This window comes from Carex rostrata, chromosome 5 (genome assembly GCF_964058835.1).
Source record: "Carex rostrata chromosome 5, lpCarRost1.2, whole genome shotgun sequence".
NCBI lineage: Eukaryota > Viridiplantae > Streptophyta > Magnoliopsida > Poales > Cyperaceae > Carex > Carex rostrata.
The window spans coordinates 7,938,334-7,955,782 of NC_135922.1; the positions used below are offsets into that span (position 1 = coordinate 7,938,334).

General features: G+C 33.9%; 1 protein-coding gene across 1 annotated transcript in view; it reads right to left on the reverse strand.

Moving 5' to 3' along the window:
• LOC144553800 (putative disease resistance RPP8-like protein 2) overlaps window positions 1-15,705 on the reverse strand; it is a 61,383-nt gene extending 45,678 nt beyond the window's left edge. The window contains exons 1-3 of the mRNA XM_078301994.1: window positions 14,916-15,705; window positions 13,821-14,606; window positions 9,101-9,869 (exon numbers count right to left, since the gene is read on the reverse strand). Coding sequence (XP_078158120.1) covers window positions 9,101-9,869; window positions 13,821-14,606; window positions 14,916-15,532 — 2,172 coding nt within the window. The 5' untranslated portion in view covers window positions 15,533-15,705. The remainder of the gene's footprint in view (window positions 1-9,100; window positions 9,870-13,820; window positions 14,607-14,915) is intronic.
• Window positions 15,706-17,449: the final 1,744 nt, after the last annotated feature.

Here is a 17,449-nt window from a genome sequence, read left to right on the forward strand (position 1 = left end):
TGATTAAATTTTAAATTTTTGTTTAGAAAAACGTAAACACCAAATTTAAGTGACCATTTATTATTCTTTGGCAAACGGTTATAAGAGTATCATTGAAACCCCCTACATGTGTATGAGGGATTCATGTGACTTTTAATTTTGCCCAGCAGCTTTTCTTCATGTATTGGTTTTTTTTATAATTTATTATGCTTTTCTTCCATCCTCTTTCAGATGATTATATTCTTAGAAGAGTCTAAACTAACAGTAATCATTGAGTAAAGAATTTTTCTGAAGTTATCATTTATATTGAACTTTTGAGAAATGGACACCCATGTGCGACAATTGAAATGCCGTTCCAGTTCCGCACTGTGGTTAGAAAAATGAATGGTTAGAAATGGACATTCATGTACTGCGACAATCGATATAAGTTTTTGTTGAATGAAAATGCTGGATTTTGTTCACAATTAAAAACAATTGTGGCAGGTTGCTCTTGGTATAACGATTACAAGCAAGGTAAATGATTGCTAATAGCAATGAATAATTGAAGTATTTCATCACTTCTTGGTCGAGAAAGGAAAAATAATAAAATCTAAACAAAGGATTCAATTTGGACAGTTGACTTCCTAACAACTAGTTGGTTTCGGATTTAGCAATTTTCTTGTAAATCACATCACAAACATTGATAAAAGATACTAACAACAATGATAAAAGAAATCATTCATCACGTTACATAAATAAATAAATAACATCAACCCATTGAAAATAAAAGAGTACAATTAAAATTAAATAAAAATGAAAAGTACGGACTATAGAAAATGGGGAGGGATCAAGTTACAACAATTATTTTCTACATTTTCAAAGTCAAAATCGTCGATCCAAACCATTAAATGCGATATCTATAATAAAATGTGCTTGGAGACCAAATTTTACATTTCTTGTAATTTTTTTACTATTTATTAAGATGAGTACAAAATTCAATAGTCTGAATTTGACTAATTTTTGTATTCATCTTAATAAATAGTAAAAAAATTCCAAAAAATGTAAAATTTGATCTCCAAGCACATTTTATTGTAGAGATCACATTTAACGGTTTGGATTAATGATTTGGAGTTTGAAAATGTAAAAAATAGTTGTTGTAACTTGTTGTAACTCAAAAATTATTGTAACTTGATCCCTCTTCATAGAAAATTAAACATAACTAACAAGAAAGTAGGAAAATTTGAACCACCTCGGAACTACAAACTGAAAAGGGGAACTTACAATCATTGAGACTCAAAATATAACCGTTAATTCGTCTTTACTTGCATTCTTTAATTTGTGTTGTCTCCTTTTATTGTTTTGCGTACCATGCAATAATTAAGAGTAGAACAATTAATTACAATGAAAATAATAGCAAGGTATATATGAGCAGGAATCAAGTAAAGAAATGTTACTTACAACCAAAGAAGAGCATGAGGTTTCACGGCCGTATATGCACAAATGGGATATGCTTAATTTTGTGGAGATCGTTATCTCCTCGCATAGATTCGCGTAGCTCACCTGAGGGGAAATTTACTACTAACTCTTGAAGAGTCGGCACCTTTTGTAGTTCGGGAAGTGCGTTCAGCCTCAGACATGCATCAATTATGAGGTGACGAAGGACGGGCATAGCTCCCTCTTCTATGTCCCAATGACATAGACTTGGCAGCCACTGAAGCCTCAGTATTTCGAGGTTAGGAAACCCTCCGGTTGAACAAATCAACTTAGTTCCCACATATGATGCAGTACCTAAATGAAGTATCCTGAGGCTCAGCAGCTTCTCCAATATGGGCATTGGATCTTCCTCAAGTTTAGACGATGTGAGCTTCAATTTGATTAGGTTTGGTGGGAACATCTCAACACTTGGAACACATATATCTCTTATCCACTTTCCTTTGAGATATAGATTTTGTATCTTCCCATGACAAGGTAAGTCTGTTGTACCACCAAATGGTAGCAACCTCCTTCTCATTATATTACCGAACTGTTCAATACCTGTTAATTAACGGATAGAACTTACAAAATACTCCGTTAATCTTCGTGCGGAAGCGGATCTTGCGAGCGTAGCAGTATCACTGGTTCTGCAAGGAATCACAAGCCGAAGCCGGAAGCCCTGCGTTTTCCACGACCTAAAACCTTCAATCCTTAACAGAGTGCTTCTTGGTGCTCTCTATCTTTACTCTCTAATTTTTTGGCTGTTACTATTCACGTTTTTCTGATTATATTAGAGAGAGAGATATGAATGGTTTATATAAAACCAATGCACCTATTCATAAAGGGTTGGCATCTTTTCATAACGGGTCGGATATTGAATTTGGGTTTCCCATAACGGGCGTACCATTAATTAAATCCAACATCTCCCACTCGCACAAAATGGGATACCCGCTATAAACTAAGAGAACGTAATCTCTAATCTCTGTTAAAATTCATACAAGGAAATAGGCCGTGACCAGCATATCTTAATTTGAGAGTCTATGTTGTTATCCAACTGTTAGGTATGTATAACAACATCTAAGTAGAGCAAATATGCAGTACCCCAGATCATTAAATTACATTTTTAAGTATTACAGGATCTCTTTTATTTATTGATACAACCATACTTATATATTCACAATTATGTTACATAAACATAATTGGTGCACCAGTGAATATAACCTAATGTAACACTCAAATGATCTTTTTCTTTTATCTAGAATCTCTTAATTCCAAATCAATTTTCTATTCAGATATGTTCCATTAGATCGCATCATACATGATCATTGGTAACATTCCAAAATAACTAATTGAAAAGAAACTTCAAGTATTTAGTAAAAAATCGAAGAGTACTATGAGATCCTTTTTATCTCGCGGGTCTCACACAACAAAGAAGAAGAGATCATATCTTCTGTTACCCTGTTGGTCAATTGCACATATGGTATGAAACATATGTTACGGTATTATTCTCCATTTCTTATGGAGCGTATGTCTAATTTAAAATCCAAAACCGTACAAGTGATAGTTCAGATATACATAATATCTAACTTGAGTCCACAACTCTACTTATCATATAAATTCACTAACAGGACTCCCACTTGGCATAAGACAGTTAAGGTGAATAGTGGGTATTTCACCTTCGGTCATAATAATATATTTATATGACCTCATCTTGATTCTTTATCAAGGCGATGTATATTTTAAGCACTTGCTCTCACATTTTGTATCATGTCTAGCTTAAAATCAATCTTATTTCTATGTCCTACCAAGACATAGAAGCGATTGCCTGTGTGAGAAGGCCAATCAACTGTCTGACATACCTTTCATTTTATATCTCATGTGTTATGCTAAATATATTGGTATTAAATAATTTGTAACAATTATAACATAAATGTATAAGTAAATATCATTCATTGCATTTATCCCACAAATACAAATATACATAATATATACTGTTCAATCAAAATATATATATAACTACAATCTACGTAACCCTAGAGATTTCACATGGCCAATAAACACATCTCTAGGTATTGCCTTTGTAAAAGGATCTGCCACCATTTTGTGTGTAGATATGTACTGCATGCAAACTTGCTTTCTCGCCACCATGTCTCTAACGAAGTTATACTTAGTATCAATGTGTTTGGTCTTTGAGTGATACTTGGGATCTTTTGTATAAGCGATTGCTGCTTGGCTATCGCTGTATACCAACACTGAGTTAGTTTCATTCTCACCAAAACCCAAGTGATTCAAAAATCTTTTAAGCCAAACTGCTTCTTGTACTGCTGCTGAAAATGCTACAAATTCAGCTTCCATTGTGGATAAGGATATGCAACTCTGTTTCTTACTACTCCAAGAGATAGCTCCATTACTAAGTAAGAAAACATAGCCTGAGGTAGATTTTCTTTCATCTAAATCTCCTCCCCAATCAGCATCTGCGTAACCCATGAGTTGCAGATTTTCTCCTTGAAAACACAATGAATAATCCGCAGTACCTTTCAGATATCTAAGTATTCTTTTTACTGCTTTCCAATGGGACTGTCCTGGATTGGCTTGATATCTACTCACCATCCCAACGGCGAAACTGATATCTGGCCTAGTACACATCATAGCATACATGAGGCTGCCAACAGCACTTGAGTAAGGAACTTTTTCCATTTGTGCTTTTTCATCTGGAGTCTTTGGACACATTCTTAAACTAAGACCTTCGCCTTTTGCTATAGGAGTATCAATGGGTTTACAGTCTTGCATATGAAACTTTTCAAGTACTTTCTTGATGTAATGCTCTTGTGATAGAGCTAACATCTTCTTGGAACGATCTCTTTCAATCTTCACTCCAAGAATGTATGCTGCTTCACCCATATCCTTCATATCAAAATTGGAGGATAACCATTCTTTAATAATTTGTACATACTCTTTATTGTTACTAGCCAACAGTATGTCATCCACATAAAGTGATAGAATCACAAATTTGTCTTTGGATCTTTTGACATACACACAATGGTCTTCATCAATCATTTCGAAATCAAATGATATGATTGCTTGATGAAACCGAATGTACCATTGTCTGGAAGATTGCTTGAGACCATAAATGGATCTCAACAATTTGCACACTTTGTGCTCTTGTCCTTCGGCAACAAAACCGATAGGTTGTTCCATATATATTTCTTCTTCCAGATTGCCATTTAGAAATGCAGTTTTAACATCCATCTGATGCAATTCCAAATCTAAACTGGCAACGATAGCTAGTATCAACCGTATGGAAGTAAATCTTACAACAGGAGAGAAAGTCTCTTCGTAGTCTATCCCTTCTTGCTGTGTATACCCCTTAGCAACAAGACGTGCCTTATACCTCTCAATTGAGCCGTCAGCTAGACGTTTAATCTTGAGAACCCATTTGTTCCCAATTGCCTTGCGTCCTTCAGGGAGATCAACTAATTCCCAAACACTATTTGATCTCATTGACTCCATTTCTTCTTCCATTGCTTTCATCCATTTCTCTTTAGCAGGACAAGTGAGAGCCTCTCGAATATTTCTTGGCTCTTCTTCATCTTGCATGACAATCATGTAAGATTCATTTTCGATTGGAAAATGACGTTTAGGGACTCTAGCACGATTGCTATGCCTAATTTGTGATTGTGCTGAACTTGGCTCAGCATCATCTACAGACTTGCTCCCACTTGGATGAGATACTGTTGGAGGTTCAGGAATATGCACCAAACGATTTGCAACAATCAAATCATCTTGCTCCTCCTCTACTTCATATAGAGAAAATTCCTGACCTATCTCACCCTTTGTTGGAAATTCATTTTCTAAGAAAATGACATCTCGGGACTCAAATTCTGTTACACTCCCACTGGATTGTTCACCAATGAACACATAACCTTTGGAATGTTCAGAGTATCGTATAAATATACTCTTTTTACCTCTTGGACCCAATTTACCATGTTGATGAGACGAATCATGAACAAAGGCAGCGCATCCCCAAGGTCTCAGATTACTAAGATCTGGTTTTCTATTAGTCCAAAGTTCGTAAGGAGTTGAAGAAACAGATTTAGAAGGTACACGATTTAGAATATAGGCAGCAGTCAATAATGCATCACCCCAAAAATTAATTGGCAGATTTGCTTGAGCCATCATTGACCTAACCATTTCCAAAAGAGTCCGATTTCTCCTTTCAGCCACTCCGTTTTGCTGTGGAGTATATGGCATGGTTAGTTGCCTTAGTATTCCTTTTTCTTCGCACATTTGTTTGAACTCATCAGACAAATATTCGCGACCGCGATCCGTTCTTAAGGCCTTAACCTTTCTGTCTAATTGATTTTCACATAAAGTTATAAATTTCGTGAAACAAGCAAGAGCGTCAGATTTATGAGATATCAAATAGACGTGACCATATCGCGTATAATCATCAATGAAGGTGATAAAGTATCTACCTCCATGTCGTGCCCTCACATTCATTGGTCCACAAATGTCAGAATGAATTAATTGCAATGGAAATTCAGACCTGGTTCCTGTTCCAAATGGTTTTCTTGCCATTTTTCCTTTTAAACAATTTTCACATGTTGGTAGACTAACCCTTTCAATTTGGTTTAACATGCCTTCCTTGGCTAATCTATCCATTTGTTGCTGTCCAATATGGCCTAATCTCATGTGCCATACATTCACATCAACATTTTCATCAGCATATGATGTAAATAAAGAAAAATGGGTATTATAAGAAGTCATCACATTAATAACATCCAGAATAATAAAACCATTCGATACATATCCATAACCATAACACACATCATCCAGATACAACTTAATACTAGTACCACACATGTTCAAAGTAAATCCAAATCTAAGAAGAACTACTACAGATACAAGATTTCGTCGAATGTCAGGTGCAAAGAGAACATCATGTAAGAGGAGGGTTCGACCATCACGCATATCCAACTTGCATGTGCCTATACCCTTGACTGGTACACGAGAGTTGTTTCCTACATAAAGTCATTTTGAACCTTGCGGAATTCGACGAAAATCCACAAACAAATCACGGTCTTTGGCTACATGGTATGTTGCCCCTGAGTCTACAGTCCACAAAGGATGAGAATCAGCAATAAAAACAGAACTGGAAACATATGAAAAATATGAAAGTTTTTCTATAATTTGTACCTTGCGGGGCTCTTTGCATTCACGAGCATAGTGACCCTTCTTGCCACAATTGAAACACTTGATCTTGGCCTTATTATGCTTCTTAAAATTCTGAGAAGCCTTTCCCTTGCCACGATCTTGCCCCTTATGCTTTTTCTCTTGTTTGCCCTTCTGACCATAATTTGACTTACGCTTCTGGCCTTGCCCTCCATGAGAGCTTGAACCAGCCAAATGCACAGCAGATTCAGTTTCTTGAGGCTTGGATGCCTCAATACGATCTTCCTCAAGTTCCAGATGCCTGGCTGCATCGTTGAGAGTTTTAATACTCTCATTGTGGGTCAGATTCACCTTCATGTGTTCCCAAGTATGAGGAAGTGAACGAATCACTGCTTGAAGTTGTTGCTCTTCAGTCAAAACATGGCCAGCGTCCTTCAACTCACTAATCATATTTGACATCTCCCTGAGATGTTGCCGCATGCTATGATTAGGACGCTTCTTGTAAGTGTCAAACTTGATGGTGAGTTGTCTCAGTTTTGTAACAGAAGTTCCACCAAACTTCTGCTTCAAAGCAAGCCACATCTCTTTTGCAATCTCATGTTGCCTAAACTCACGCATCACATCATTATCCATACTGCTCAGCAATGTAATACGAGCAATGGAGTTCTTCTTTTTCCAGGACTCATATGCAGCACTATCAGCAATGTGCTTTGTAGTTGTACCTTTTTCTGGTTCGGTTAGAATATGATCCAGGACCGAAAGAACCTCTTGTTCTTCCAGGACATACTGAATTTTCATGGCCCAAATTTCATAATTATCGCCATTCAGTTTTTCACCCTTATTGAGTTCTGCCACAATATTCCTAGATGCAGATGCCATTTCACTAAGAATTTATAATTAAACTAAGTTAGGACATATCACAGTTTTGATGGCTTAATACAAATTATTTAATACCTAGCATAACAATTCTAGTTTTACAACAACTGTGAAATAATTTAATAATAATAATACTTATAGATTAAAATCGAAAGATCACTAAGTTTCACAATCATCATTTAATTCTATAAATTTTATTACTTATTAATTATTCACTGTGCAAAACTCCCACTGAAAATTATACATTTAATATATAATTTTAACAAAACAAAAAAAAAAAATTGTATAAACAAAAAAAAAAATCCGTACTGCCATAAAAAAAATTTCATGGCTAATAGAAAAAATATATAATATAATATAATATATATATAATATATATATAATATATATATAATATATATATAAACAAATATTCCAGTTGCAAAGAAAAATTTTATCAACTTCGGTTTTATAGTATATATAATCTATAGAATGAATAATAGAACAAGAAAAAGCATGTGGCATAGTGGTAAGATCATTGTTTCCCAAGTGACCCAACAGGGTTCAAGCCCCAGCGGCTTCAAAATGGAATATTTTTTCGCGGTTCACCATCCCGGAATGGACCAAGTCTATTTAGTTTGAACCGATGCATACAACCTCTCCATTGCAAACAGTAATGGACCCATCCATTGGCGCTGCTTGAACCAGAAATGGATGCTGTACAATCCAGAAGTATAAAAATTGTACACACCGATCATGAACCATCAAATCAGAAAAAAATGGTTCTTTGGACGGTTGTGATTCATTTGGACCAAAAAATTGTCCAACCAGTTGTATAAGATCCATAAACAACTAAAAATGCATGGTTTTGCTTTGCATCTCCCATTTCCACTATACAACATCACTGTTTTGCAATGCATCTCCAAAAGATACATTTAAAAAATCTCCAAAAACAGTGAATACAATTAAATACGTTTTTAAAAAATAAAATTCGTATTTAAATTGATCAAATTTACAAAAAAAATAATTGTAAATTAAATCTGAAAATTCGTTATAATTTTTAAACAAAATCATAATTTCAAATTATTTCGTTTTTCCTGAAACATGAAATTAATTTTCGGAAATTCTCAAAAAAAAATCTGAAAATTGCTATACAAAATTTTCAGAAAAATAATTTCGAAAAAAAAAATAATAATTTTATAATTTCAAATTAGGCGAATTTTCGGAACAATCCGTGTTATATATTAAAACCAGAATACATGCTATAAAAGCTCTGATACCAATGTTAATTAACGGATAGAACTTACAAAATACTCCGTTAATCTTCGTGCGGAAGCGGATCTTGCGAGCGTAGCAGTATCACTGGTTCTGCAAGGAATCACAAGCCGAAGCCGGAAGCCCTGCGTTTTCCACGACCTAAAACCTTCAATCCTTAACAGAGTGCTTCTTGGTGCTCTCTATCTTTACTCTCTAATTTTTTGGCTGTTACTATTCACGTTTTTCTGATTATATTAGAGAGAGAGATATGAATGGTTTATATAAAACCAATGCACCTATTCATAAAGGGTTGGCATCTTTTCATAACGGGTCGGATATTGAATTTGGGTTTCCCATAACGGGCGTACCATTAATTAAATCCAACAATACCGAAGTAGACCAACTGTTCTGTCCTTCTCAGCACAACCTTGAGGTTTTGCCACATTTGTAGAGCCCTTTCATTATCTTTTATCCCTCGAAAGTTAATCACTAACGTACGCAAGTTGATACAACAGGCTAATTCCACTATTTCTGTCTCTATATGCACATAATTAAGTGTTTGTAGATTTGTATGATGATCCCATTGTAAACGCAAATAGAAATTCCAGAAACCATATACATGTTTTAGAGTTGGAATTAGGACATCCAAAACAATAATGCCTTCCTCAGAAACTGACCCCTTTAAATCAATGGTTTCTAGATTATAAAAGGAAAAGTTCTTAAGTAAATCCTTTGGAATCCGACAGTCTCTTAAACCCAAATACCTCAAATGTACCAAGCCCTTCGGCCACTGTCTCTGGGTGAATTTGGTCATGTCAACACTCTGCAAGGTTAACACTCTAAGTAGACTAAAGCCACTATAATTTAATTTGCTAAAGCCACAATCATTTGATGAAGATCGGCCAAAACCAAAACAGAGTAAAGAACGAGTGTTTTCTGAATAAACACCATCCTGTGTGAGAGTGGAAAATTGCAGTGCCGCACGGCGTGGTTTTATAGCAGGTAGTTGGTCAACATCTTCGCCTTCTTTTGAGAATACGGTGAAGAAGTTCTCCTCTTTGGCTTTGGTGATAGCCAAAACCCGTAGAAGATCGTGCATATTGCAGTATTCACAGTAGCCGTTCCATGATTTTCCGGTAACTTGAATCAAGCACCTACAATAATATTTTTCATACAAATTGACATTAAAGAAGTAGGGAAATATTAGTTTATGAATAAGCTGGTATTTCTTTTAAGTCAAATTAAAATAAAAAATGATAAACGCTTCGCTATCTTTGGTCCAAAGAAAGTTTTTATAAATGATGAATGCTCAATATATATAAGTAGGTATTTCTTACGGAGGTCCCACTAGCATTTCCGATATGCAGTGATAGAAATATAAAATATATTTAGGCAACTGCAAATGCTGAAGTTATTATTATAAAAATTCTTACTCAGCTAATATATAAGTTGAATAAAAATTCTTACTCAGCTAATATATTATATATGTTACATTATATATTTTTTTATATGGATAAAATTAAAAATGCTGTTTATATATGGCTGTCCTCTTTTATTTAGGTCTAAAAACCATGGTTCTGAAACTCGGAATCGGAATCAGATTCTTGATCATGGAATTGGAATCGGATGAATCAGCCAGAATACACTACAACAATGTAGATACTTTTTGCGAGAGAAAAAGCAAATTTATGACGGTACTCCCTCGCGAAAAGTACCGTCGCAAAAAGAAAAAGCTGAAGAATGAGAGTAGTCCGTCGCAAAAAGTCACTTTTTTATCCTCGCGAAAGGTGTCTCATTCTTGTTGTGATAGGAAGAATCATATCAGAAGGTCAGATTTTTTTTGACAGAAGCTTGATTTGTAGTCAAAATATAAGAAAAAATTGATAAAAAAAATAATTTGTAAGAAAACTATGTCAAAACAAAAGATTATACTAAAATAATCCACTAATTATATAATATAATATAAGAATTATAGAACACACTTTTTATGCAAGCTAGTTATAATTTATGCATAGAAAAACATAATTATATTGGCAGCATAAATTTAGTACTGGATTATCTTGACAAGTTATGTGTTAAGTTTTTTTTCTAGTTTAAATTTTGTTTGCATAATTTGATTTTTTTTTTTTGTGATTTGAAATCGTAGACCAACAATTGCCAGAAAAAAAAGTAAAATAATCAAAGAACTTGCCCTGACTCGGGCTTGACTCGACCTGAAAATCGGATAACTCGGCCAAATCAAACACCATTTAACTAAATTTTGATGAAAAAATATCATAGGCGCGAGACTTGGGTGAAACTCGGATTGGACCTAACATATACCAAGTTGACTCGGCCGAATCAACTCAGAATCGGCCGAATTTCCAAACCATGCTAAAAACTACATCTAATACTCATGGTATTAATTTGTTATTTAGATAGTAGTACGAAAATTTTGTTTCCCAACTAGATAAAGTTCTTGCATTATTAGTTTGTTAAAACATTTCATTTTTTAGCAAAATAGTGAAAGCATAACAGTTTTGGATTCAAGTTAGCAGGAGGACAAACTCCTGTACATGTGCAAATTATCATGTGGTTATTTATTTATTTAATTTTTTTAAAAGCAACTTGCAATGTATTTGAACGAGTCAATTTTTTTTTCTTACCATCTTTCAAATAAAAGAAAAAGAAAATTAAATAACCAGCGTTTTGAGAAAACAAAATCCCAAACTACGAACGTTGTCTATGGAACTAGTAGTTTTGGATTTTTTTTTTTTTTTTTTCTAAAATGCTGGTTATTTTTTGTTAAAGATGGTAAGAAAAAAAATTCGGTTGAATGAGAACTTAACAATTGGCTCACTTGCAGAATTTTTTTAATTTTTTTTTTTCTGATTTGTTTATCAAATGTACAAGTATAATTTGTAATAATTTTAGTAAAGTTTGAGGCTTTTGTCAGATGTTAAGTAAAGCGTTGTTCAAAGCTTGGATTTGGCACTATTTCCACCCCTTTTGTCAGCAGCAAAATAGTAAAAAAACACATTAAAAAAAAATTAGTCATTACCAGTTACCAAGTAGACGGTCAAAATTAAGAACCTATGAGAAAACTCAATAATTACAACACCTAGATCGACAAGCAAAAAGACAATCCAACCCAACCCAACCCATTCGTTACAAAGGAATTTCTTTTTATTTATAGAAAATATTATAAAATAAGAGAGAAAGTTCAAGAGTTTCTCAACTTTTTGATGCATAAAAGGATGAAATTTTAGCTATCAAAATTTTAGATCGATAAAATTAAGTTTCACCGATCCAAACTTTTTCATTTTTAGATCATTGGTTGGAGTTATAAACGAGAAGAGAGAATAATTTTTTTTATTTTTAGAGATTATTATTAAACAATATAGAAAAATAGATGGAATACCTTAGAATTTGAATGCACTAGAAGAATCAGGATCAATGATCCAGATCCAAAGTTTGGACCAGGATTAATGGACCGGAATTTTAATCAGTTTTATTATCCAAACATGTTTCTCTTTGCTTCAAAATTTATCTATATTAGAATGTGCTTGGAGACCAAATTTTACATTTTTTTTGAAATTTTTTTACTATTTTTTTAAAATTGTACAAAACAGGGTTTTAACATGGTAATTAAAAAAGATCTAAAAAAATAATAAAAAGTTTTCAAAAACACTGTTTTGAAAAATTCTTAAAAAATAGTAAAAAAATTCCAAAAAATGTAAATCTTGGTCTCCTAGCATACTCTAATATGGAGAACATGTTGAACGCTTCGAATTGATAATTTGGACATTCAAAACGCAAAAATAACTTATAAGCATATTCCCTCATATGCTTATATAAGTAGAGTAGCCAACCTATGTATAGGCTATCTTAGTGCTTCACTCGTTTAAAATAAAATTTTGTTGGTTATGGATTTCTAGATCTACTATTATGTCTTGTTTAATTGGATGAAGGGCAGAGGAAAAGTGGCAAGTCAAGAGAGAAAATTTCATAAATAGTTTTTATTTGATTGAAAATTTAATAGACAAACGTTATTCTTTTGACTTACTGTAATCTTCTATAATTTTTATTTTTTACTCTTCAAATTATAGTGTAACGGAAGAGGACAAGATCAATCAAATATAAGAATAAAAAAAAAAAATAGTAACTCACTGTTCTCTTTATTTCTATTTCCTCATATATCCTTCACCTCCCTTTTTCGTCACCTCCTGTGAACTACATAGGTTATTAGTTGCACGGGTGGGTGTTGTCATTGTCAATTTAATTACTTAATTTTGTCAGCCAATTAATTTATGTTAGTATATATGTATTCAGATCTCTTCCTCGTTATTCATTGAATTTTAATTTAATTGTAGTTTCCAACTAAATTATGAATATTATTGTAATTTTTCTAAAAAAGAATCCCATTAATTTTTTTTTTTTACAAAATATGTTGGTTTATAGGAATATTTTTTAATAAAATATTTTTCAAAAAAATCTCTAGAGAAAATTTTGCCTACCTATGAATAGTCTACAGTCTGAATTAATTTATTCACGACAATCCACAACCCGCTAATCATACCAATAAAATCCAAGTATACGTCTCTGCTTAAGCTTATTGTTTTTAGCATTTGAATTCACTAGTTATTATCATTTGGTGTTTCCCTCGCACATTCGGAAACTGCATTTGTATATTATATATACGTACTCTTGCTAAGGACCAATAAATGACATTTGTACTTGCAACATGCAAGAGAAAAAAAAAATGAAAATGGTTTAGTATCGAATTATTTTCCTGTTCAACACGGTCATCTATTCTGCACACTAATAATTGTATAATATCTAGCTAAATGTTAATAATATCTAACTATGTATTAAGAGATACCAACTAATTCCTTAGCACCAATATATATAACAGAAAGAAAATCGTACAAATTAAGTATTTCTGTGAGGTACAATCCTTGACCTTTATGCATTAAACGATACTAAATTTCATGCAAATATTCTTATATATATAAAATAAAATTTGTTTGGTATTATCCTTGACCATGTGTGTACGGGACACCAATTGAATTAAGCGGAGATCTACTGATAAGTAGCTTAAAAAATAGAACTGAAAAAGGATGTACCTTTGCACTAGCTCTTCAAGGCATTTCTCCGCTCGGTCCTCTATTGTTCTAGCACCATCTTTCGGTATGAATCCTTCAGCCATCCACATTCTCGTAACGTGCTCTCCCGAAATCTTATAATCTTCTGGAAAAGAAGCAAAATAAAGAAAACATGGTTTGAGTTGATAAGGCAAGTCTTCATAACTCATGGCTAGGACCTGCGAGCACTTCTTCCCAGCTTCATCGTGCCAATCCATGGTCTCCTCAGTTGTATTCCAGGCAGTGTAGTTGCGCTCTTTCCTTGAGAGGATACCGCCAAGCACAACTAATGCCAAAGGTAGGCCACCACATTTCTTTGTTAATTTTTCGGCAACTTGTAAGAGATCATGAGGGTATTTCTTAGGTTGTATATGTTGTTGGAAAGCCTTTATGAAGAGGAGCGCTATACTCTCATCAGCATTTAGGTAACGGAGTTTATATGGTTGTGTATTGCAATCTGCCACGAGAGCAACATCAACTGATCTGCTAGTAATTATCACACGGCTGGCATTTTTTGGGTCAGGTAATCCTTTTTTCAATTGTTCCCAATCACTATCCCTCCACACATCATCAAGGATAATTAGGTACCTCTTGGAGGTCAAGGATTTCTGAAGCTCGGCCTGTAAATTCTCATCAGTTACGGGTGGATTTTGTTTTTCCATTGTGGGTTCGATTGAGTAAAGAATTTTTCGGAAGATATCATTTATATTGAACTTTTGAGAAATGGACACCCATGTGCGACAATCGAAATGCCGTTCCAATTCCGCACTGCGATTAGAAAAATGAATGGTTAGATATAAGTTTTTCTTGAACGAAAATGCTGGATTTTGTTCACCATTAAAATAATACGTGGCAGGTTGTTCTTGGTATAACGATTATATGCAAGGTAAATGATTGCTATTAGGAATGAAGAATTGAAGTATTTCATCACTTCTTGAGAAAGGAAAAATAAAAACTAAACGAAGGAATAAATTTGGTTTTGGATTTAGCAATTTTCTTGTGTTAGATTCTTCCACACAAAAATTACGCTCTTTACACACTAAAATAAAACATGATTTTAGAAGAGAGAATGTGCACCTTTTGAACACTTTTTGGGCCAAGGTTGTCTTCCCGAGGCCGCCAGGACCCACAATTGAGAGCACCATCTGCCTTGAAATGTTCGTGTCGAGCAGCTGCTTGATAATGTTGCGCTTGTCATCCTCAAGGCCCACAACTTCTGAATCATCAACATCAGTAGGTTTTGTTGGCCTAAAAGGTACCGGACCAATTTGTTCATTATCAGCACCCCGAATCGTAATTTCCAAGTTGATTCGAAGCTGATAAATATTTTTGAGAGCCTGTGTGATTTCTTCGAGGTCACCACTCAGCTTCAGCTTCAGCTTGTTAATTTTTAACCACATACAAATTTTACGGTACCAGGGCGAACTTTTTGGATGGTTTTCTTCAATCTCAACCAGGAAGGTGTCAATCACATCTTCTATTCTGTGGGCAATGTCTCTGACTTGCTTAACCCACACTTTTACCGATTGATTTTTGTTACTCTTTGAATCGGCATCTCTTAGATAGGCTTGGATCAAGAGAAGCTCCTTCTGCATCTGCTCAATCTGGCGACTCACAGCTTGCAGTTCCTGAGCTTTCTTCAGCAAGGTATCAGCAAGCTTTTGCAACAAATAGCCCACAGCTGACTCTGCCATGTGTTTCTGATTGTGGGGAGTGTCTTTCTCTTTTTTTTTTTTTTTTGGTTGCGTGTGTGTCTGTGTGTGTTGCGGGGGGGAGAGGGGTGATTAAAAGTGAATTAGCTCTGTGCTTGAGGATGCTTGGTAGAGTTGCCTGAGATGGTTATATATAGAGAGCATTGTTGAAGTTTAAATTAAAAAAAAAGGAAAGGAAAAATAATAAGCATCATTGAAAAAGGAATGAAGAGACAGGCATCATTCTTTGCTTGTTTTTCTTTTTCTTTGATTGATGCGTCGATACTGGGATGACAGATATTGGTATGTGAAGAGCACAGGTTCTTTCTTCCAAGCTTGGGACTTGTATAAATATAAAAAGATAAAGAATAAACTAGCGTATTGGCTCCGTTGCACTGTTGTTAGTGTATCTTTGAAAGAGGAATAGAGAGGTAGGCCTCTTTCTTTGCTTTTTTTTATTCTTTTGAAGAGCACAGGTTCTTCTCTTCCAGGCTTGGCTCACGGTGTTTAAGCCAAGTTCAATATTAACGTCCGAATGGTTACCAAGATGAATGTTTGGCTTAGGTTGCAGATTTTTTCTGCAAAAAGTGTGATACTTAGCTTGAGAATAAACAGAGCAAACTTGTAGGGAAACCTAAGGGTTCCTTTGAAAATAAATTATATTGAAAAGGTACAGATTGAATAACACATGACCCAACAAGGCTATTTGCCAAGAATAGATCATTAAACTTTTCTTGAGAAAGAATTATTATAACAACTTTAAGTTTGTATGATTTTATTCTAATCCTATAATCAATAACTAATTAGACTAGTAACATATGACATTCATACACCAACAGAATTATTTTTTATTTTATTTAACCATTGTTGTAAAAAAAAAAAAAAGTATGCTTGACGAAGATTATCCAAAGTTAATTTATGGCTCTTTTGAGTCTCAGATAACTCTGCAATTCAAAATCTTCAAATTCATCACATATATATAGATTATATATCTAGCTATCATTCTCGTACTTTTATTGTATTATTAATGTTTCTGTTGGATCTGAACAGAAATACTAACACTGCGGACTTGTCTGGACGTGATACTCTATCACGTCCATTAATTTTTTTTTTAGTTAATTAATAAGTGCGGCAATTAGTTTATCGCTAATCAGGCTGTGATAGTCTATAACGTCCAGAGGACATTATAAACTATCACGTTTTATCTATATCTCGAAAAAACTCAAATTCATTCTCCATTATCAATATTCATTTAATTAATTTTCTATTAATTAAAATTTCGGGAAGTTTTATATCCAATATTGTTTTGGATTATTACGGTAAAGTATACTAAAATCCCAATAATTCAAAATTACCACATTCTTCAACAATCCCAATCTCTTTCCATTAAATAAAGAGAAACAAAAAAGAAAAAAGGTAAATGACAGAACGAAAGGAATAATTACTCTTTTCCTAGCAAAATATACTCTTTGATCTAACGAACAATATTTGTTAAATTATATCAACCTTAGCTCAGATAAAATATAATTTCATAATAATAAAATAAATACCTTTCCAAATCTTGGGGAATTACTGATCAAATATATCATAACGTTCATGTACAAAAAGACCTGGCCAAAAAAAAAACTATGTTTGTAACAAGTAACCAATGGCTGGTCGCTCAAGCAATGGATTGTTCAAGTCATCAAAGCAAAAGGAATGGAACTAATTAAAGATGACACTTAATTAAGGGTGTCCACATAGCTCAAAGCAAAAACAATGGAATTATTAAAGATAAAACATATGGGTGTCCACATCGCACAAAGCAAAAGCAGTGCCATTCATTGTCTGGCCATTATTCTCCACCTCTTTTGAATAATTAATAAAGCTTCAAATTTACAAAAGAGAAATGAAAATAAAAAGAAAACGGTACAACAAAAA